The following is a 23,379-nucleotide window of genomic DNA, read 5'->3' on the forward strand; positions in this document are numbered from 1 at the left end:
TAGCGGCGCTGCCAGTCCCGAGGGGGCGAGGAGCGGTGGCGGAGTTTGAGGGGGAAGATGTCGGGCTGCGAGGCCCGCGACGCCAAGAAGCTGGTGCGCTCGCCCAGCGGGCTGCGCATGGTGCCCGAGCACCGCTCTGCCCGCAGCCCCTTCGGCCTGGACGAGCCGCCCTGGGTGCCTGACAAGGAGGTATCGGTAGGGGCGGGTCGCCGCCCTTTCCTCGCCGGGGGGGGCTCCCCTGCGCGGGGACAGCTCCCGCTCGCGCGCTCCAACGGCTGCCCTCGGCGGCCGGTTGCCCGCGGGGTCTTCGCCGCCTCGGAGGCCGCTGCCCCGCAGGCGGCCGAGACACGTCTCGCCTGGCCGCGACCGGCCCGGGGGGTCGGGAACCGAGGGTTGAGATGGCGCTTCTTTCCCTTTATCGCGCGTCCGTGTTCCCCGGCACCTCCCTCCCTCCCTCCCTCCACCGTCGCCGTCTGCCGGGGCACGGCGGTGGTGGGAGCGGCTGGGGGGGCCCTTTGCAGCTCGAGGGGTGCCGGCTGGCCGCCGGGACGCGCGGAGGGCCGCGTTAGCCGACGGGGCGGGCGGGGGGCTCGCCGCGCTGCTCGGGGAGCTCGCCTGCCTCTCCGGCCCGCCCGGTGCTGAGGAGCGCCGGGCAGGCTTGGCTCGCCTCGCCTCACGGACTGACCAGGCAGTGAAGCAGGCCTGCCCGGGTACGGCTTTTCAGTTGTAAGCCATGGTTTTTTATTTCGCTTAGATTAATGGACTGAAAAGGATAGGACCGTCGCTCATTCTTTGGGGATGTGTGGCCCTGTCGCCAAAATTAGTGAGGAACTTAATGAGTTAAAAGTGTAGCGAGCTATGCAGCATTAATGTTTAGTAGAGCTGTCTCCTTAAATGCTTATAAAGGTAGTACTGAAGACCATGTTGATTTAAAAAAAAAAAAAAAGATGTGAAGTATTAAGGCAGTAAGGCTAAGTTAGAACAGCCCTTCTGGCTCCCGGTGTGAATGTTCTTGGTGTTAAACGAGTATTGAGTAACATAGACCGTTTCAGTCAACTTTGCCTTGAAATACTTTTCAAGTCAACTATGTGATCATGATGTTATATTAAATTTCATGTAATATGCATTATTTGTTACCAGTCCCTACAGTTAGATGCTAATACAACTTGGAATCAATTGTTTGTTTGTTTGTTTATTTATTGCCAGTGTTCGGTGGTGTGGATGCATGCCAGTGCGTTTAACTGTGACTGGAATTAAGATTTATTTTAGATGAGCCAATATGAATTTCAGCAGGGAGTCATTAAACAAAGCTATTCTTTGCCAGATACTGACGTGGTTGGTCTGTTTTGTATGGGAATGCTATGTACTCCTTGGTTAGGAATGAGGAAGAAAATTTTGCCCCTACCTGGTATCTCTTGAGGCAGAAAGTTCTGTGTAAAAGTAATAAATCTGGAGACTCACTCTGCTAGCACAGCTTCTACAGCGCCGACTAACCTTTACTGTCATAAGCTGTATGACTAGTAAGTCAGTTGCTGGTTTTCTCCAAAATAACAACCCTTTTTTGGAAAGTGACTTTTTCAACTAATTTTAAACAAGCAGTCTACTAAAATATCTTGTGGGAGTTTTCCCAAGTTATTCTCTTCCGTATGTAGAGAATTGAAAAAATCCTCCCTGTCATCAGTAGCAACTGGGTATCTGTCTTATATGAAGTGTAGGTAACACACAATTTTCAGTGACCGGAGCTGGGTGTCATTTGAAGGTGTCAGTGGTCAGCTCCTGGGGCTCCCACTCAGCTGGCACCGTACGTGGTGTGGTGCGGGGCACTGGGTGTGTTGCGGATGGGGTGTGTGTTTATCAGGGAGCATGTAGCAAAGTCTGAGCAGTTATTGTGTAAGTGGTTTCCCTTTGCGTTGTGTGGAGTCTGCCTTTGCTGTGTCAGTGACTTGCTGTGCCCTGTGTGCACGGACCTGCACCACCTGGAAATCTGATTCCCGACATCGTCATCAGTGGATATAAATTGTGTAACAGTTACATTGGAATTAGTTTTCTCCCTGAGCTTCTGAAATCATAGAATCATAGAATGGTTTGGGTTGGAAGGGACCTCTAAAGGTCATCTAGTCCAACCCCCCCTGCAATAAGCAGGGACATCTTCAACTACATCAGGTTGCTCAGAGCCCCGTCCAACCTGACCTGGAATGTCTCACCACCCTCAGCGTCAAAAATTTCTTCCTTATATCTAGTCTAAATCTACCCCCCTTTAGTTTAAAGCCATTCCCCCTTGTCCTGTCGCAACAGGCCCTGCTAAAAAGTTTGCCGCCATCTTTTTTATAAGCCCCCTTTAAGTACTGACAGGCTGCAAGAAGGTCTCCCTGAAGCCTTCTCTCCTCTAGGCTGAACAACCCCAACTCTCTCAGCCTTTCTTCACAGGAGAGGTGTTCCATCCCCCTGATCATTTTTGTGGCCCTCTTCTGGACCCGCTCCAACAGGTCTGTGTCTTTCTTATGCTGAGGGCTCCAGAGCTGGACGCAGGACTCCAGGTGGGGTCTCACCAGAGCAGAGCAGAGGGGCAGAATCACCTCCCTCGACCTGCTGGCCACGCTTCTTTGGATGCAGCCCAGGATACGATTGGCCTTCTGGGCTGCGAGCGCCCATTGCTGGCTCATGTCCAGCTTTTCATCCCCCAGTACCCCCAAGTCCTTCTCGGCAGGGCTGCTCTCAATCCCTTCATCCCCCAGCTTGTATTGATACGGGGGGTTGCCCCAACCCAGGGGCAGGACCTTGCACTTGGCCTTGTTAAACCTCATGAGATTCACACAGGCCCACTTCTGGAGCTTGTCCAGGTCCCTCTGGATGGCATCCCGTCCCTCTGGCGTGTCGACCGCACCACTCAGCTTGGTGTCATCTGCAAACTTGCTGAGGGTGCACTCGATCCCACTGTCTATGTCATTGATGAAGATATTAAACAGTACTGGTCCCAATATGGACCCCTGCGGGATGCCACTCGTCACCAGTCTCCATCTGGACATTGAGCCATTGACCACTACCCTCTGGATGTGACCATCTAAGCAATTCTTCACCCACCGGACAGTCCACCCATCAAATCCATACCTCTCTGGTTTAGAGAGAAGGTTGTTGTGGGGGACAAATGTAGTTTTATATTTCAGTAGTCCTTGGTTAGCTTCATTTAAAAAAAGTAAGGTACTTCTAACTCAGTTTAATACATAGTACTATCTTAATTCAACTACAGGTTGTTTGAGGATTGTGGTAGGATTTATTTAAACTGGTTAGATATATTTAAGAATTAAGTCTGTATATTTTAGATACATATCTGATGTGTGGTGTTAGTTTGAATTCTATATTACAGTTGTACTGCAGTTATTCATTCTCCTTAAAATTCAACTTTTCCCCTGTAGTCTGTTGGTCTAGGTGATGGTGTTGATTTGTGGCTGAATGTTGCCTTTGCATCAGACTCAGTGATACTTGCTATTGAGAGGAAGTGTGTTATAGGCAAACATTTTAAATGCATTTGTTAATTCATATTCTTAATCTTGCATTATTGTTATTTTGTAAAAAGTTATTTTACTAAATTTCTTAAAGTGTATTAAAATTCTGACATGCCTTCGGTTAATGATTACCAAATACGTTACAAACTTTTTCCTTAAATAAAGCAGGTACACGATATACAGGGAAGCTTATAAAACCCCTGTTTTTATTAATAAAATGAAATTTAAAGAGACAGTGTTATAGTTAATGCATTCACCAAGAACACTTGCTCAGTCATAATTAAAAAAAACGTTTTCTTTGTCCAAGACGAAACTGGTATTAGCAAATGTTGATCTGGCTTTTCAAACATGCTGGCTTCTGCTGTGCAGCCAGTAACACTCACAAATTAAGTAGCTTTATTTTTCTTATGCAGGAAGAGTCTAGTGGCTTATTTTTTTAAAAGTAAAGCCACCTAAAAATTATGGTAGTTAGTAGTTTTGCAAAACTTACGTGACATTGAAATATATTTCAACTTTTAAATTTTATGTCACAAGATTATACAGTCTTAAAATATCAGTTATTTTGATGAGTTTGAAGTGTAAGACTGAAGCAGGACTACAGAAAACTTTGGTAGTCTTATTTATATATTATAAATAATGGGTTGAGGTGGATAATATTATGAAAGTTTGTGCTGAGCATCAGTAAACTTGAGACAGAGCTTAAAATGTTGGTTACTGCATGTGCCTTGTGTAACCTGGAATTTCTTTGTTAATCACCAGCAGAGCTCAACTGATGATGTTCCTATTAAGGAAATCTTGGACTAGAAATTGAGCAAAATTTGTACGTTGGAATGCAGAGGTGGCCAAACCTCGTGACATCCAGCTGTGTACCAGATCTTCACGCGGCTGAGGAATGCTGTGTGCCTCAAGAGCTGGGGTGTGCGAGAGGAGCATATGGATGCGGTGACAGTGATTCCCTAGGGCTCCCGGCTCACTGCGGGAGGGAACTGAGCTTTATGTAGCTGGGTCCTCTGTTGGCTCAGGCTCTCAGAGTCAGCACTATTTGTGCGACAGAGCTGCGCTCAGACTGCTGGCAAACCTGTGTAGCTCAGGCAATGAATTGGCCCTGTACGGTTGTAATATCAGAAAGCATCATAAGCCGTATCTGCGGTATGTTTGCATTGTGTTGTTTTCCACTCTGGCATCAGCTGTTTTGGTCAGGTGTGTTACAAGGTGTGATTTGATGAGCATGTGAACTAGCTCTCAGTATTTCAAATGAATAACGAGATCCAACAACTGTTGGATGTTCTTCCATTTTCCTCTTGCTATATGAAGTAATCTGATATTAGTGGTACATTGATTGTATGTGAAATGAATATACTAATGACATGCATTTTAATTTAATTTCTTATTTCATATCTTTTTGTTTCCACTTTCCAAAAAACTCAGATTTGCAGTAGTTTTAAAAAGCCTGTGTCTTGAAGACGCAAAAAGTAACTCAAACATCATGCTTTCTTCTCTGTAAATGTGATAAAAAACCCCTTAAAGCTATAAAGCTTAATTCAGTACTCATGCACTGTCTAATTATGTCAGCGTATGGATGAATAGGAAGGATTCACCTTTCAAGACGTTTTTCAACAGCAATGTCTTCCCAGGCAAAGTAATTGATATTATGCAAGTGGGTTCACTTGATTTTGGTTACTTAAAGCAGAAGTGCCTTGAAGGAACAGTGTATTGAGCATGCTTGTGTTAGAACATTTTTGTAGGAAAATCCCATTCTGCAGTGCCTGCTACCATATGCCATTTGACTTGTGGTTTATTTATGACTGCTCTTTGTATCAGGCAGTGTTACCATGATAGGTTTGGAATTCAGAAATATTTTTCTATAGAGTTTGTATTAAATAAGAGAGAATGGATAACTTTGTTCCTTCCTGAAAAGCGACTTGTATGTTTAGCGTAACATTGTGTATGAAATCTATTTAGGACAGTATTTAGAAGAGTGGGGTTTTTTTCCCCTAGTTTGTGGCTTGTGCTTTCTAATTTCTGACAAAAAAACCCCAACATGTTTTCATTAAGAAAATGAGTTAGACTCCTGGTAAATTCAAAGTATACAAAAATTCTTGCTGGGTCCTGCTCCCAGACAAGCTATTAAGCTACATACGTCAAAAATTAAAACACTAAATCAAGATCAGTATAGAGTAAAATGTGGTATTATCTGTAGAGTACTACTTGGTACAGAGATGGAACCTGGGGAATACTGAAGTTACTTTGTGCTGAAGGTTATTCATCAGTGAGTGCTAGAATAAGCTTTTCTACAGCCATTGTGAGAAGAGGTGATTGGATGCCTTAATTCAGTATGCTGTTAGAAACACTACAGGAACACTTCTAGTTCTCTTTTGTGTGGGATTTAGAAGCAGATAGCTTATTGTAACAAATACTGCAAGTAGCTATTTATGTTCCATTACAGTGACTGCAGTTACTCTCTAATTTGTTAAACTTTTGTTTAGACGTCAGAACACTTCATATAACCTGTTGCAAATTATTAACAATCTTGTACTTCAAAAAAACATGAAAAGTTTCTAGAGAATTTTTAATTTAGCTGCTGTAATATTTTCTTGGCTATAGTTATTGAACTTGTGACAGTGGTTGGGTAACTGCTGAAGCAAAAGTCCCTGAAATGGACGACAAAAGCTATTGTAACCTGAAAGAATTTATAGAAGATAAAGGGTTAAGTATTGAAATGTGTTGATTAAAGGCAAACAATGATTACTGCATGCTTAGCAAATAGCACCTGCTCAGCTTGAGGCATGCTTTTAAGATGACATTCTGCTGTAGTCTGAGATAGTCTGGTTTGAAGAGTTTAGGTTTCTAGAGTTATAAAACTTACTACAGGATCTAACCATGTTCTCCTGATTCAGATGTCAGTCATAATTTTGCATTAATATTTGCAAATAAATCTAACAAAAATTACTTTATGAGCAATTGGAGAGTGGTTTTTGATATGGTGGATAAAAATACGTGAAGTTGTGGTGAAAATCTAGTGATCCAAGTGCTGAGTATCAGCCCTTTGGTGGGTGACTTTCTGCATAGAAAACTTTAATTGTCATAACAATCACTGATCACTTCTGCTAGTTTAGAAAATCAAAACTATCACCCCTTAAACTCTACATAGTTGCGAGAGGGAAACTTCTTCAATTTTTTTCTGGCTTTTCTTTTGGGAGGAGTGTGGGTGTAAGCTTGTTTTAGGAAAGAGATATTTCAGGAAGTGACATTTTGTAGCTGGAATAAAAATTAAGTCTTAGTGGCTTGGAAGAAAACCAAGTATCTCCTAGCATGTTTCAAAAATGTGTAAGTATTGAGAGCATTAAAATAAGTAAACAATGTTTTAGAGAGTCAACAGAGCATCACAGTATAATGCAATGAGGATAACAACTTACATAAAAACAGTCGACTCTGGAACATATGACTGTCTGGATAGCCAAACATAATTAAGTATTACTTCTGAAATGTAGTCTTGACTGCTGGCAAGATGCAGTATTCGTTAGGGTGAATGAGTTTGGCAGCTTTTTTTGTCTTACAAATGGGGATGATATTATTTTGCTACGTCAATATTAAAATAAATGAAAACCTTCCATGGTGAAAAGAGAAAGGATGGAAATTTGTTGGAGGTGTTTCTTTTTACGGCATAATATAAAGCTCAGTCTTTGTATACAGTAGGAGGATTAAAGGTTTAGAAATCTTGTAGATTAATCTTAATTTGTACTGTTTTCTAGTGCCCAAGATGTATGCAGTGTGATACGAAATTTGACTTCATAACTAGAAAGGTAAGAGAAATCAATGAAATGTAAAGCATTAACTGTTGCAAAATACTGGTATGGACTTCTTTTGATTTAAAATGTAGAAGAGTTCAGTAGAATAGCATGCAAAGTCTGATGTAACTTAAAGTAGTTTTTCTTTCTGTTCTGCCTTTTCTGAGTAGAGGTCCTTTTTGTTTTAATTCTGTTTCTTTGAAATTCTTCTTGTTGCTCAATGTGTAATACATAGTCAGGGTTTTTCCAAATTACTGGGTACCCACAGGATTTACATTCAAAGGAAGAGTTAGAGGAACTCATGCTGGAGTGGGCTGCTAACGTCAGTACTGACATAGAAACCAAATCAACTAATTCAGTTGTGTGTTGGGAGATAAAATTACTTGTGGAAATGCAAGCAAAAATGTTTTCAGGAGTAATGAATTCTAATCTTACATTAAAGAACCATATTGTTAAAATGCAGAGAACCAAAACTCAGATTCTCTTTCTGTTCTAAAAGTAAAACAGGATTTATCTCGTGTTTGGAAAAGGGAATTTCTGATTGAAGTAGAAAGTATAAACTGCCTTGGTTGATATAAGCCATAAATAGGCTTACTGTACGAAGAGAAAACACTAACATTAAGAGTTAAATTATGTTCATTACATAAAAGTAAGCGGGTCACTGTGGAATGCATGCTGGTGTACGGAATACTACTATCGAAAAACCTTCTGCTGATACTGGGGTTTCTGCATGGAGAAGGAAAGCAGCCTCCCAAAAAAGGGCAACAATGATTTTTAGCAGGGAATATCATTCCTTTGTATAACTACATTGAGACTCTCTTAGCATGCGCTTGTGAAAGTGAAGAAAGATGTGGAAGTATGACTTGTAGTGCATTGACATAGTCAATTTACTGCCTATGTCAGTTTGTGATCCTAGTACTCCTAAATCATGGAGTGTACTTTCTCCTAGTTCTTGTTTTACCCTTTAGTTGGATGGGTTAAGAGCATGGTTGTTGGTTGGTTAGAGCATTTTGATTGAGAAGCACCAATTCATTAGGCTGCTGTGTTTCGCTTGTATTAGCATTGGGAAGTAAATGGAGGTAGCCCTGGGAAATGGGTACTCCAGAGAATGTTGCATAATACTTGGAAGGAAAGCCTAACACTGACCAGAACTGCAGTGTATCAGTTCCTTGTATCAAACTGTTCAAACTTGCTTTGAGCCACAAATCAGTTCCTGCTTGCCTAGGAATACTTGTTCTGACATGAGAACTTGTGTCAGGAAGACCTGCGGGGACTGTTGCACCCCAATAGTGATTTGGAGCACAAGCCACTTGTTGCAGATTTAGCAGCTGTGAAACACATTGCAACACTAGTTCTGCTTTTTGCAACTTCACTGGATTTGTACTATGCTGCCTGGTATTTCTGATAGGGAAATAGCTTTAGGTTTTAAGTTTCCATTGGAAAAACCTCAGAATAAGTTTTAAGGGAGAAGAATAGGATCTCCAGTTGAAGTTTCCCAAGATCTTTGCTTGGAAGTGGGAAGGGATCTAGAAACCACTCTTCTCTTGTGTTTTTATTGACAGTAAGGTGAAGGATTTACTGGACACTGGAGAAGCCCTTTCAGGGTCTTGTCTAGTCTGCTTCAGAAGCACATTTACAGAGTGCCAACAAAGGCTTGTAGTGCTGTTGCTCATACTATACTCAGTCCTTTGTGTTCAATCTTCAGAGGTTTCTTTCTACCACTCTAGCAGTTAAATTTCCTTTCCCTATCCCTCAACTTGTATGTTTCACACCTGAGAAACTGATCTGTTTCTTGGGGAGGAGGATATTTGATGTAGTAGCTCTATCAAATTATTCCCCAATAGCTTCCTGTGTAAACAAATAAAATGTTCTCTCATGCTTAGCATCACTGCCGAAGGTGTGGAAAGTGCTTCTGTGACAAGTGCTGCAGTAAAAAAGTGCCTCTGCCTCGCATGTGCTTTGTGGACCCTGTGCGCCAGTGTGCTGAATGTGCCCTCATCTCTCAGAAAGAAACAGAGTTTTATGACAAACAGCTTAAAGTGCTCATGAATGGTAAGGACTGAATGTTTTTTTTTATATTTATATATATACACACACACACATATATATATACACACATATATATATATGCTGGTTTGATCTAATTTATATTTATTCAAATGCAGTGTTGAACAAATGTGATAAACAGGAAGAGTAATGCCTCGTGTCAGACAACCTGCAGTTTCATCTCCCTTAAATACTTCTTTGTTGCCGTGCTTCTTGTTTGCCAGTTAATAGTTCTGTGTTATCCGTTTATTCAGAGAGAAGTTTACGCTTTTTAGTCAATGTTTACAAAGAGTGATTTAATTAAAGACAAAGGAATTTTTAACACCTCTGAGAACAGATGTGTGTGCAGTTGGCATTTTTCTTAAAATAATGCATCTTTTAGCCAGATTCCTGTGACATAAAATAAGGATGAAAAATACTTAACAATAGAGAATATTTTAATGTTTTCTAACAAGATGCAGTGCTTGTTCCAGGCTTCATCTGTGAGCTTTGGGCTTGTCTATGGCCTACAGCTATGGTTGATGGCAGATCATCATGAGTGGTCAATTTTGCGTAGCATTAAAACTACATGCAATACAGTAATTCGTGTTCCAGTTACATTAAGAAAGCTGAGTCTTCAGTTTTTAAAATATGCTGTGATTGTTCAGTGCCTTTTGATGGGCTCTCAACTCTCAGCATGACGCCAATGTGTATAATCAGTGAGCTAAACCACACCTCTGATTAGTGTGAATGTTCCTAGGGGGGATTCTAGGTTCAGAAAGGAGTATGCTCATCCCTGTAACACACAAACCATTCTTCACTCTGCTCTGCAGATGAAGGTGTACATGAGGTTTTAAATAATGTATTTTAAACTGAAGATTTTTTTTTTAAAGCTCATCCTGCTTGCATTTGTGCTACGCAGTTCAAGTCTGAAGTTGTTCCTGACTTACTGTAGAGCTGCGGATCTCGGTCGGAGAGATGGTGGTTGTGATGTCCTTTGCAGTTCCGCTGCTGTTGCCTCTCTCTCTCGCTTCAGCAGCAGCCTGGGGGTCCATGCTGAGGGGTCAGTGAGACTGTGTACAATTGTGAAATAAACAGCGAGGTGAAGCTCTCTGAGGCTGCACGGTTCAGACCGTGGAGATGGATTGCAGACCATTTGGCAGGGCTGTATGTTGTTATTTTTTTCATTTCCCAGACCAACAGTATTGGGATTAGGTAATGCAGGGAGCGTGAGGCATGGAGGAAATAAAGTGGTTAGGCGTGTAGTCTGCTTTATAAAGTTATGAATCACTTCACTAATGTAGCTAAGATGAATTTCCCGATGTCAAAGGAGCTGTTTTGAGCAGGAAGAAACATAACATGAAGGCTGAAGTTCATTGACCTCAAAGTAAGACTGAGGTAGTCTTCAGTAATGAAAAAGAGGTGTCTTTACTATTTATTAAGCATAGAGCTGAAGGTCACATCCTGCTATTAGATTCTTCTGACAGATTTTTTTTTTTTTGAATACTGAAACAATAGTGTGTATTACAGTGATGAGATAGGGTCTTTAATTGCCTATTTTTGCCATCTCCAAACCTGTTCTCATTTTTAAAAGATTCATCTTAGATATTATCTATGTTTCTACAACATGTGGGAGAAATTACATAGCAATTGTGAAAGGTCCTGTGACTCAGAACATGATATTAAAGATCAGCTTTTTATACTTGAGTGTTCTGCTGATGTTAATCAGTTTAACATTTCAATTAGTCTCTTGATTCACCCAATTCAGTGTATTAGGTGCAGTAAGTAAAAATTAGTTATCCTTTTTGATACTTGAATGTTCCTTCCTAAACTCTGCATCAGAATACTAAAACATGTCTTTCCAGGTGCTACATTCTTTGTAACTCTGGGAACATCTGACAAATCTGAGCTCATGGTTTGTCGACTTTCCAATAATCAGAGGTGAGACAGACTGATAGAAATCGCACTTGTAAACTGTGTATTGTTGCACTTACAGCTATATTATTATCTAATAACCTAAACGAAATGTAATAGTAACGTGCTGTGAGGATATTGGAGAGAGTAATCGGGCTGAAAGGATAGGTGCAACTTTATTGAAGTAAGTTCGTTTGAATTTACTAGCAGTAATGCCTTAGAATGGTGGAGCTCCGCTCACTGATAATGCTTCTTGGTGCCACTGGAATACAGTGGTTTTGCCAGCTAATTGGGGGATCATAGGAAGGGGGGGCAGGGAAAAATCTGTAGCGACTGAAAAAAGCTTGTTTCAGAATGATTCTAACACTGCACCATATTGTTTAACGCTACAGCCAAAGCATTGCTTTGGTCATCCCTGTAATTTCTTTGGCTAGAACACTTTAGACTCTGTGTTCTCTTCTTCCCCCAGAGCTTTGGAAGAATGCTTTTAATATTTTGAAAGCAAACTGAACTATAGGTTTTGTGGTTGTTTTTTTTTTTTTTCCTTTAAGTGAAGAACTTCAGTGAAAAGTAACTCTTCCTGCTTGATTTCTCTCCCTCCCCACCACAAGGAACATATAAACAGCCAGTCACTGAGAGATTGTGTTTATTTTTTTCCTTTGATTTGGACTTGATATCATAGAAAAAAGTTTGTTGGGTTTTTTTTAAATGTTTTTCTTCTGTTATGTAGATACCTGATTTTGGATGGAGACAGCCACTATGAAATTGAAATTATACAGATTTCAACTGTTCAGATACTTACAGAGGGATTTACTCCTGGAGGTAAATTTTTTCATTGAATACAAATTAACTATTAAGAAAAAAAATATGTGAAGCTGTAATTATTGTTTGAGCTAGACAGTGCATTTCTAGGTTATTGGTAACTTAGGTGTAACTACGTTAGTTACAACTGCTCTCAGGGTTCCACACACTGCACGCTATTCTGTCTATGTGGCTACTGGGATTTGGGGGAAAACCTAAGAACTGAGAAATTACCTTAGAGCTCTGATATGGGAGAGCTTCTTGATTAAACTTGAGTAAAGGTGGTCATCATCTGTTCTGATCCTTCCTCTTGGCTAAATATAAACATCTGTTGATTCAAAAGCTCATAGGAGGGAACTGTTAGTCTTTGGTAGCTTCCATTTCAGAATCCAGCTGAGATTTCTCTTCTACTGGTACAAACCATTGTGAGGAGAGTGAGAGAGAAACGGGGGGGGGGGGGGGGAGGGGGAGGGATAAATAATTAGACTATGGTTTCTTAATTTCATTCAAGATGAAGGGGTGGCAAAATGAAACTGGTGACATCTGAATCAGAGGGCAGCTACTTACTGCCTCATCTCTTACCAGATTTTAGAGTATTTCAGGATGAACTTGAATATGATTTCACTGAAATGAGAACAAACAAGGTCAGGAATTTTAATAATTGTTCTTTAGCAACACCTCTGTGTCACTGCTGGAATTTTCTAATCGGACAGCCTAGCTGTGCAATATTCAGTCAGTACGGCATGTTAACCTTAATAAACTTACCTGGGTGTTCAAATCAACCAGATGTGTTGCTGAGTTACTTAATGCTCCTATAATTCCTTGTTCACTACTCTTCTGACTGCTTTATCTTTTTGCCTGCCCGCCTTCCTTCTTGATGGTAGAAAAAGATATTCACACTTACACCAGCCTTCTGGAGAGCCAGCATATTACTGAAGGTATCACCAGTACCTTTGAGCATGACGCACCTAAGCATGTTGTCATGACCCCCCCCTCCCATCTTTCTTCCTCTGCAGTGCTGTTTTTTTTGCTTGATCTATAGCTGTTCAACCGAAGACAAGTTATGTTCGAATCTGACATGTATTTGTTCCTTCCCATCTGTCTGTTTAATAAACTGAGAATGAATGTTTTGTAACTTTTTGGAGGAGAACTACAACATTTGAGGCCTTCTTTAGACCACATGTGCTATTGTCCATGCTGGAAGAGAAAAGGGAAGATGAGAAATAGTATCTTTAGTGGTACACAGTATTACACGTCGCCTACTTCAGGAGAGGTGTGCGGAATTGTGTATACCAGAAATGAATAATATACTACTTGTGTACCGTCCAGTAAGGTTTTGCAGTAAATAAACAAACTGATAATTAATGGCTTGCTTTTACACTTCTTTAAAATTAATACGATGTCTTGTTGTGTAAGGTGTGTTCTGCCTGAGTCAGTAATGTCCTGGAATGCCAGACATGGGCAATGTGGATAAATGAAACTGGTCAAGGCCGTAGGTGTTTGATTTCCTCTGGTTTATCTCTTAAGTAGGGCCTCAATGTGTTAGTCTGACCAGGTAGATGCAGGGGAGCGAGTGATGAAGAAGTTGGATTTCAATTTATCCTAGAAGAGGAGATAATAGCTACTTTTATAAACAGTTTGCGGGCTCTTGATCAGGTTGCTTAGAGCGAGATGGTCTGTCTTTGGCTTCTTGGATGTTGCAGTAATGGCCTCCAAGAGCCCTCTCATGCAGACAGTTTGCAAAACATGTCCTTCTCTCTGGTGGAGCTGTTCCCGGGGCTTAGTTTCTGCTCTACTACTTCAGGAAATAAGCAATGCCATAAAGTCTGTGTAAAGCATCAGTGTGCTATTCTGAACAAAGCTTTTGTTTCATTTCTGTATTTTTGCTTTGGTTTAGCTTAATCTCTGTGCAGCTAGAGCGAAAGAGATACAACCATCTCGCTATCCCACTGTTGTCAGAGCAATGTCTTTTGTAGTGGATTTCCCTCAGGAAGCAAACGACGTTGCCAGTCGTCATCTAGTCTTGCATAAGCACCTTTCCCACCCTCCACCCTTTGCCAGATTTGGCGGGACTTGCGACTGCTATGCCAGCCTTCGGCTCCAGCAAGGATCCCCGCTTTGGTATCAGTCTAACCGGATGCTAGTAATTGAGTTTACAAACTGCAGGCTACAGTGTGAAACTGTGGCATCTACTTAAGAGAGGACGTGGCAATATTAAAACACAAGGGTATTCTTAGCGTGCGTAGCTAGTGGCTTTACCGGATGGCTTATCCAGGTTCTGCCTCAGTGATTGCCAGAGAGAATTAAACAATACTGAGCCTGCACATTCCATTGCCTGGCATTAACACCCGTGGTCACTACCTCCTCTGGTGCGGCAGTTGTTAGTGCACCTGCAGTTGCTAGTGCTTTGAATTAAGCAATGAGAGTTTTCTTCAAACATGCTTATTAGCTAGAAGAAGTTGTGTTACTTCGTTGGTAAAACCCGTTGCTGTTCAAGAGTTTCTTTCTTTTTTCAGGAGGTAACACTCGTGCCGTAGGTATGATTCTGCAGTATAAGGTACCAGGATCAGAGGAGCTAACGCAGATGAAATTTACAGCCAGTGAAGACTTCAGCTGTAACAAGAAGCTGTCAGCAAGCTGGCTGGCAGCTATGCATAAGGTAAGCAAAGGAGGCAAAACTTAGAAAGCCAAAGAAAATCTTAACGTGGGGTGCTTAGTAGCACTTAAGAGAGTATGCAGCCTTAGGAGTCTCTTTTTTCTTTTTATTATTGTTTTCTATTTAAGGATTTTAGGGCCTTGTTGCTTAAGAAAACAGAAGCTATGGATGGTTGTTAGGAACATGACTCTAGCTTTATGCTCAGATACCCGAAGAAGATATGCACTACAAAGGGTTTCCCAAGATCTTACGTATGTCGTTAGGTGAGAAGAAGTAGGAATTAGCCTTTCAGGTTCCTTAGGATTTTGTTACTCACTGAAGAATGTGCATTATGAAATACTCCTTGGAACCTAAACTCAGCTAATTGTTTTTACTACTTTATGAAGGTTTAAAGTTGATTTTTTGGAAACAGGAACAGGGGTGGGCGCTGGACCCTGTGGAAGGCTGCTCCATCTTTTGTTGTTAGGCACTGTATGGCTAATGAAACTGAAGTCTTATTTCATAAGTCAAAGTTATGTGAGACAAAACCCAAAACCACCCCAACTCATTCTGGAACTCTGTTCATCTGATTGATAATTAGAGCTGTAACTTATAAGCTGACTGCAAATGCAAGTGTGTGGCTGTTTGCTTCTTTATCACTGTTGTTAAGCCCCCCAGCCACCCCTAACCCCACATTTGTGTTCAGCACAGCGCACTCAAACTTTGTATTGCCACACGAGTACGATTTAGCACTTCCTTACAGCTGTCCCAATTCATCTTTCCCAAGCGATGCAACTCCTACAACTATGGTGAGAACCAGTAGTTTATGGATAAGCGTAACGCCCTCCCCCCACTGATTTGTCGTCTTTGACAGGAGTTTTGGGTAGCTCGGATTTGCGTAACCGATCAGCACAGTGAGACTTCCAGAGGTCCCCGTTAACGGCATGTAAAAGGACTTGTTGGTAGAGAATGCCAATGTGGCATGTGGAATGTCTGTTCCCATCGCAGGGGGTTGGTTGGTTGATGCTATAGTTTGAGAGAAATGGAACACCTCCCCAAAACTTTGCAAGGGGGAAGCAGAAGAGGTAGGAGGAATATAGAACAGAGTAACATTGTTTACGGCGTATGTTTAGACAGATTACCAAAGCCTTAGAAATAGTACTTCTAACTCTTTCAAAGGCAGTTTGGATCAGAAATGGTCACTTCTGACCAAGAAGAAACAAATGTAAGTTGATCTAAAATCTTCAGTGCCCTCAGGTTCTGCACTTAAAGTAACCTTGGATAGTTTGAAAAAAAAATTACTGAATGCTGTTAAATGCCTTAGACTAAGGAAGATAGCAGAGGGAGAACTTAAAGCCTTGGGCTTAAAGGAAATTTTTGGAGGGGTAGGAAGGAGATTAGGTGGCTGTAAGTGAAACTTCAGTTAACGCAATGACGTTTTGTCTTCACGTTAGGCAACAAAACTCCTTTATGAGTCCCGGGACCAGTAAGAACAGCAAACTGTTGGCCGCTTGAGGGAAGACACCAGCCGCCATGGACCTGCCTCTCGCTTTTTGCTGTTCTTGACCCTTTCTCATTCCAGTGTGGTTCATTTATGTAAGAACTGGCAAATGCAACACGAGTATTTTTTTGAACCATGAGTATTCACTATAGTGTGCAATATGTATACAATTAATGCTTTAAACAGCCTCACCTTTTAAGACTTTGTATATTTTGTTAAGCCTTTATTGGCACTTAATATGAAAGTGACCTGCACTACAGCTAATGTACAGCACAACTTTTATAGTAACAATTATATATACTGTTTGCTACAAAAAGCAAACAAACTGTGTTTGTCTCTTCTGCAGAGAATAGCTTTTGGGTATAGATCTCAGGTTTTTCCCTCTATCCAAATGTTTAAAATCAATGTACAATAAAATCTGCCTTAGATATGCTTTTATAGAAGTCACTTGACTTTTTTTTTTAAACATCTAAATACTTCACCAAGTATCACCAAATTGGACTTACCTGAACATGATCTCAAAACTTTCTTCTGTAATAAATAAGCTTCCAGAATAACTTTTAGTTTTGTATTTTCTTTTTGGTAACTAGCTTTTGTTAATCTAACTGTAATGCTATCTGAAATTGTATACAATTTAATGTACAAATATGAATAAATTAATTCACTTATTTAAAAAAAGAGGTGATACTTAATTTCACCGTATATAACTTCTTTAATGACGGATACCGTGGTCTCTATTCTCTGAACTCTGAAGCTTTTGACTCTTTATGAACAGCACCCTAATTTGACTTCTAAGTGTCGATAATTGCTTCACCTATTGGGATGAATCCTCCGGCTACACGTGCTGAGCCAAGTGTCTTTCTGCCCTCCGTCCTCCTACGCTGGTAAAGATTGAGTAAACAAGCGCACAGGGCTCAGGTGTCAGCTTGCGTGTAAAGGACCCTTGAGAGCTTTTTCTAGACAAGTATTAATTTGTCACAGTTGGAGTACTAGTCTAAGGAGGTTCCAAAATTGTTTGGCAAGTCTTTTTCTTTGCAGCTGGTAAAACAATGAGGAAACTTGAGTTAACAGATACAACACGACTATGACTAAAGGCATGTCTACTGTGGCTACCTGTACAAAAATACTGGAGAATGCAGCCATGCCTTAGCAGTACTTTATTGTGCACATTTACATGTTCTCTGAATTAGTGTATCATAGGCTCTTGAAATCATCACATTCATGTAGCAAATTCTTCAACAATAATACCCTTTCACTTTTCACCACAATATATACAGTTAATGCTAACCTGTGGTAAAAGCAAGTTACAGCACTGCAGAAATGGATATATAAATTATACACAGAACTTGTACATGAAGAGTTAATCAAATTGCATACTGTTAAATGGGAGAAAATGACAAGAAATATGGCTAAAACTTAAAATGGGAAATTCAAAATAGACTTTTGGTATATAAAATCATGTACAATTAAAATTCCAGTGAAGTGCCTTTTTTTTTCTTCTCCTTGAAACGGCAATGTAGTGGAATAGGTTATTGCATAACTTGCCTTGGCAACAGCTGTAGGCTGCCAAGAACCACAAAAACTGTCCTCAAATAAGCTATTGCCTTTCTTAAATCCTTCTCTAAACCTTGTTTCTTTCTTGTCCTTGACTTAGCATCTACACACCCCTCTTTCTACTATCCAGTCCTTCATATTTTCTTCTAGACGGACTCAGGCACAGACTTCAAATTACACAGTATAACCCTTACTGGACTCTTACCCTTTTCAACTATTGCACTTTCATCCATGCAGACATACAAATCCCTTAAGCTGCTGCACGTTCGGTACTAACCGTTTTGTCCAGGGTGGACAAGCTCAGGTGGTTAGTAGGGGAACCTTTACATTAGTAGAGGTAACACGTGCTGTAGGCTGAATAATAAGAAAATAAAACACCAAGTGAAATACTGTGTAGGGGGTTTGAGAAGTGTACAAATACTGCTGTTCAGTTAGTTCCCTAGCTTGATGCTAAACGCAAATAATACTAGATGCTAGACTATGTAAAGCTTTTGTTGGGGTTGGCTAGACCAGGATTTAAGTGTATAGCATGTTACTGCTTAAAATCCTAGCCTTCATAAAGCTTTGGTGACTACTTAATGATGCAGGTAATAAGTGAAGACCTTGTGTCCTAGAACCCAAAGAGTTGATCAGTAATGAGAACTCAACATTCACTGGTATCAAACGAAATATCCAAAATCCCGATGTGGGACAGTTACTGTGGGGTTGGAGCAAAGTGGACAGCGTATCTGCACTCCGCAAGTGACACCTCTGAACATTTAACACAAGAAAGCTCCTACCATGGAACTTTAACTTAAAACACTGCTTTAGACGATAGTTGGCGCAACACTGTAGATAGTGGAGGTATCGCTCTCCTCATCAGTGGCGGGTCACGTAAAAACGATCCTCATTTACAAACTGCAGATCTTGAAAATCGTGGATGCTGTCCATTTAACAAGAGAAAGCACCATTAAAACTAAATATAGTTTTATTTCTCTGTGTGAAATGATCAAAAATGATGGCTCCAGTGTATGTTTTAAGTTTCCAGTTACCAGCACGGTATTGCACTGTTGTACAACTGAATTCAGGCAAGGGTTCGCTGTCTAGGTTTTATTCGTGGATATAACTGTAAAAGCAGAATAAAAATATTAGGCTTTGCATGGCTGATACCAAGTTAAATATAAATCAATTCAATTATAACCAAGAACTGGGTGATGAAGTGTTTTGGGGGGGGTGAGGTTTTTGTAAGCTACAGCATGTTCGTAGGTAACTTCTGAAAAATCAAGCCAGAAGCAGCAGGAGGCCAAGGGCTGACCTATTCCTGCCAACAGCAGCAAAATTGCTGCTCTGAAAATGACTTGGTTCATTTCGCTCAAGATCCCAGACTAGACCAAAGGATGCTTTTATACAAGTACAAGAATTCCCTGTCGAGCCCTAGAGAGAGCTTATTTCCTGCTCTGTAAGGTTTTCTTACGCATTTTGTCCTCTGTATCTCTCTACTTCGTAGCTTTTACATTCCTGCTCTCCCATGATAGCAGTGTTCCATTTGACTGAGAGCAGCATCAACGACTTGCCTAAGTTGTCACCTTCAACGCTCTTTCCTGTTTTAAATTTGTACATATCTATATATTGCTTATCTTGTGCCAGGTATTAAAAACCTTCCTAAAGAACTTCCTGGGCCAAAGCTTAGAGCTGCCTCATAGAGCCACCGCACTTGACGTAGGGGCCCTATATTTTAGCCAAGGGGGAAAAAAAAAAATCTTATTAAAGCATGAAATGTATTAAATATACTAACTTGCCAAATAAAAACGAGCACTAATCTCCTAACCGTAGTCTCCTCTCCTTTTTGTTTACAACGACACAGAGGCCAGAGAGAATAACGATAATCTGCTATGCAGCACTTCATAGTAGTGTATCCAGACGATGCACAGAGGGATTCTGACCAAAGATCCGTCTTGTGTTCCTACTTCAGGAGGAAGTAAAAAAATAGAAGGGAGAAGGGTAACTTATAAAGAACTTACCCCAAGGAGATTTTTAGGCACATAGCCTTCTTTATCATTGAGGCGGGCCCACCACCACTCTGTTTCGTTGTCATCCTTGCGTCTTAGGATAGTAATGGCATCGCCCTCGTGGAATGACAACTCGTCGTTATTCTGGGCTTCATAATCCCACAGAGCGTACACCACTCCTTTATTCATCACTCCCAACTTCTCTTGCACTCCTGTTAACAACAAATTAGAGAACACACTAGATGGTAAAATATCCTATTTTTCCCTCTGAGACTTTTAGTATGGACACTGTGGCCCAAATATTAGTCCCTTTATTAATAAAGTTTCACGAACAATTTTCAGCACTTGCATGACTAAATGCTTTCAGAAATTGAACTGCATGATAAACCCGAGTTTTACAGAATATTTTAAACTAATTTAGAGCATGAGGTTTTTCTCTTTTATAATATATGCAATAGAAGCTTTACAATCTTTTATTCCAATGAGGATAAAAATAGTTTTACAAACGTTTGAGCAAAGCAGCTTTATAGAACTGGTGTATATTTCTCACAGGCCTGCTTTCTACAACAGACCTTACACAGTAACACTTGAAGCTTTTGAAAATCTGCACAATGTCAGGTATGTAGAGCCTTAATGAAGCTTCTATCCTCTGATGTAAATTAAAAATTTGTCTGCTCCATCAAGGTACTTTTCTTGCAAAATATATCTTAGTAACTAAATAGATTCTGTAAGTTAATCATTCATAAAGTATACGTGTTTCTTCCTGTGATCTGCTACAAATTTGTGCATCTGGAAGTTGGAGTATCTCTGTCAAAATACTTGACAACTCACTGTTACTGTCAAAACCTCCCCATGGAAGCATTTCCTTGAAATTAAGCCAAATTATAATTTAAGAATCTGTAACATTAGAAGGAGCCTGTGAAGTAACTTAAAGAACAGAAGGACTATGAGCAACACATCCACCGAAAGACTGTTTTGTTTTTAGCGTTTTGAAAGAACAGGTGATGGGCAGTATTGTCACATCTGGGGCCTAAGCAGACGTTTCATGCAGATCAGAGAGACAGAAAGGGACGGATTTTAGAAAAGCTAAAGAAGTCTGTAAAGTAGTGTCACAGCTTACCGTACAAGAACTGGGAACACTGAATATAACCTTCTTCCATCTCTTCACACTTGTCTGCAGCAGTTTCTATATCACTTATAGTTGAAGCAAAAATAGCTGCCCCAGATTCAACCAGTAGTTTACAGAGGTGAACACTATTGCAAGAAGCAGCACAATGCAAGGGTGTCCTGAAATAAAGCAAAAACGCAGACATGAAAAAATAAACTTCCAGGATTCCTAACTATTTTACCTTGCAGTATACAGTTTCGTCTGTCTATTTTTAAAGGAAATTGTTCTTTACGATTATAGTACACATACGCTTGTTCAAAACCTGTCAAGCAACTGGAGTGGATCCCAGGATTTACCTGACTCCAGTAAAGCCAAACATTATAAAATAGATGTTGGCAGAAATGTTGATTTTCATAGCTTACAAAGCTGCTGGACATAAAAGGGTATTTTCCAATATGAAGAAATTTGAAAGGTAAAATAAGGTGAGGGCAAAACGGATCAGCACAGCAAGGTTTCACATCCTCTCCAAACGCTTCAGAAGTGCTACATCTACCTCTAAGGCTAGATTCTTCAAGAACACCAAATCTGTGGTGGGTTATACGAAGATGAAACTTAAACAAATTAACTTTTGTCAGTTGTTATTTACAGTTTAGTTACTTCAGCATGTGAACAAGAAAAGCAACTATACCACTAAGTAAAACCAAAATGTAGTCTACTTTATGATTTAAGTGTGCTTGCACAAGAGTTGAACACAGTGTAATCTTGCATTTGAGTCCGTCACCACCTGGAGTTTAGAAAGTGTTTGTTTGCTGGGGGTAAAGGGGAAGGAAATTGTTCCTAAAACAGGTCTCGACCAAATTTTGAATGTGCATTAAAATGGTGTTTCTCTCAGACGCCAAGTTAAAAATCTTGACACTTACCACCCGTCACTATCTGCTGCATTTACATTTACACCAAAATCAAGCAGGAACTTCACAATGTGGTGATGACCAGCACACACTGCATTATGCAAAGGTGTAATTCCTTCATCATTTGGTTTACTGGGATCATCAACCTATTGAAAACATAAAATAGTTCAGACCTTTTTTTCCCCGAAATATTTAAAGAGCTTGCCACTGTTTAGAAGCTCACCTCATATATGATTCGTTGTACAAGATCAAATTCTCCCTCCAAAGAAGCATCTAAGAGGAGGGCCAACGGATTGAACTTCACTCTCAAACCGTGGCCTGTTCTTTCTGAGTTAGGTTTCTTCAAGTTGGTACGTTTTGTCTGAGTGGAGATTAAGGTTGGAAGGCATCATTTCAGTTGCATAAGTATTACAAATGATTCAGCTAGTTACTTTTTAACTAGATTAAGAATCCCATCCTCCTTAAATGGTAATTAGAACTATGTAAATGTTTCTATTATAAAGTCTCTAAATAAAAGGCTTGATATCTTACTACGTCTTATTCAGTTAAAAAATGAAAAAGCATGCCAATACAATCTTAGAGGCTTCTAATTAAAGGTAATGAGTGCAAGGAACGAAGTACTTAAGTCAATGGTTTTTGAGCACCACAATCTTAATTGTATCTAATATGAGCTGAATATATTTCTGGTGGATTGTCTGAGACACTGTCAAAACTTTTGCTTAGGTTAGAAAGCACAACACAATTCAGCCTGAGTATTAGTCTCTACTCAGAGGAATCTTTGCCTTGAATTAGCAGAAGTATCTGCTGTAGGTCAGTACTGAAAAGTTACGAGTTTTGCTGTGGGAAGGAAAGGTACACAGCATGGAACTATTTTATGTGACATTCTAGCTGGCGTTTATCAGAAGAAGCATTCTCGAAATCTGGAACACATTTATATGTGTTTTGAGAATATTCTGAATCATTCACATGTGTCCTTGTCACTTGCCAGGAAAAAAAAAATCTATTATTAGTTACAGCTTTTATAGAATGCTTTCAGTCTCTAGCACTGTAAGATCCTTTTTCATTTATGCTCCTATTTAGTACGGCTATTTCAGTTTGGAAAAACCTCTCACAGTATGAAAATATCTGTTGCTAGCATATTCCATTCTCCCACTTGTGCTCATGGATAATGCATACAAGGCCCTGTGCACACTGCAGTCAAATTGTAAGAGGAGCGCAAGGTCCCTACGTGAATCAAAAAGTGGAGATATTCTTTGAAACCAATGTTAAAGTGAGTCCTATCAAGAACTAAGAATAAGATTCAGTTTTCTCCCTATTTTCAATTCTCCATATGCTGTAGATTTTGGTAATGACAAGTATTTAAAAGATTTTGGTGCAGCTGGAGGAGGGACTTTGAAAACAATTCAAACTATGCCACAAGCCCATTAGAAAAACATTTCTGCTAAAACGAGTCAGCTGTGTTGCTGTCAGTGTTGTCAGCCCTGGTCTCGCATCCCTCTGCTGAGGGGAAAAGGAGCGTACTTCTCACAGAACAGTTATTTCAGATTGCTTGCAAATTAAAAAGCTTCCCACTGCCATAGCTTACCCTTAGTTTCATACAAATAAGTTATCTTTGTAGGCCCAGCGAAATGAAAAGAATATTTTTAATGGAATC

General features: G+C 40.3%; 2 protein-coding genes across 6 annotated transcripts in view; one reads left to right on the forward strand and one right to left on the reverse strand.

The window, feature by feature from the left end:
* Positions 1-19: 19 nt before the first annotated feature.
* Positions 20-16,605, forward strand: ZFYVE21 (zinc finger FYVE-type containing 21). 2 transcript variants are annotated; one of them, XM_076345546.1, is made up of 8 exons: positions 20-189; positions 7,256-7,306; positions 9,175-9,343; positions 11,182-11,257; positions 11,961-12,052; positions 12,916-12,969; positions 14,548-14,690; positions 16,121-16,605. In XM_076345546.1, exons 1-8 carry the CDS (start codon positions 58-60, stop codon positions 16,154-16,156), a joined length of 753 nt encoding a protein of 250 aa, XP_076201661.1. In that variant the 5' UTR covers positions 20-57; the 3' UTR covers positions 16,157-16,605. The 2 variants fall into 2 exon arrangements, with proteins under 2 accessions (XP_076201661.1, XP_076201662.1); XM_076345547.1 differs by lacking the exon at positions 12,916-12,969.
* A 704-nt stretch (positions 16,606-17,309) lies between these two features.
* The window catches only part of PPP1R13B (protein phosphatase 1 regulatory subunit 13B), a 77,679-nt gene continuing 71,609 nt past the window's right edge, over positions 17,310-23,379 (reverse strand). For all 4 annotated transcript variants that reach the window (XM_076345530.1, XM_076345529.1, XM_076345527.1 and 1 more), the window contains 5 exons: positions 21,949-22,086; positions 21,738-21,871; positions 20,830-20,996; positions 19,722-19,921; positions 17,310-18,826 (listed from right to left, as the gene is read on the reverse strand). In XM_076345530.1, coding sequence (XP_076201645.1) covers positions 18,785-18,826; positions 19,722-19,921; positions 20,830-20,996; positions 21,738-21,871; positions 21,949-22,086 — 681 coding nt within the window. In that variant the 3' untranslated portion in view covers positions 17,310-18,784. The remainder of the gene's footprint in view (positions 18,827-19,721; positions 19,922-20,829; positions 20,997-21,737; positions 21,872-21,948; positions 22,087-23,379) is intronic.

The sequence above is a fragment of the Aptenodytes patagonicus genome, chromosome 7 (genome assembly GCF_965638725.1).
Source record: "Aptenodytes patagonicus chromosome 7, bAptPat1.pri.cur, whole genome shotgun sequence".
Taxonomy (NCBI): domain Eukaryota; kingdom Metazoa; phylum Chordata; class Aves; order Sphenisciformes; family Spheniscidae; genus Aptenodytes; species Aptenodytes patagonicus.

Excerpts from the sequence above, each read along its gene's own strand:
- ZFYVE21 (XM_076345546.1), top strand. The coding sequence starts at position 58 with ATGTCGGGCTGCGAGGCCCGCGACGCCAAGAAGCTGGTGCGCTCGCCC. Across the intron at positions 12,053-12,915 it reads AGAGGGATTTACTCCTGGAG|AAAAAGATATTCACACTTAC; the intron begins GTAAATTTTTTC and ends TCTTGATGGTAG. Across the intron at positions 14,691-16,120 it reads GGCTGGCAGCTATGCATAAG|GCAACAAAACTCCTTTATGA; the intron begins GTAAGCAAAGGA and ends TCTTCACGTTAG.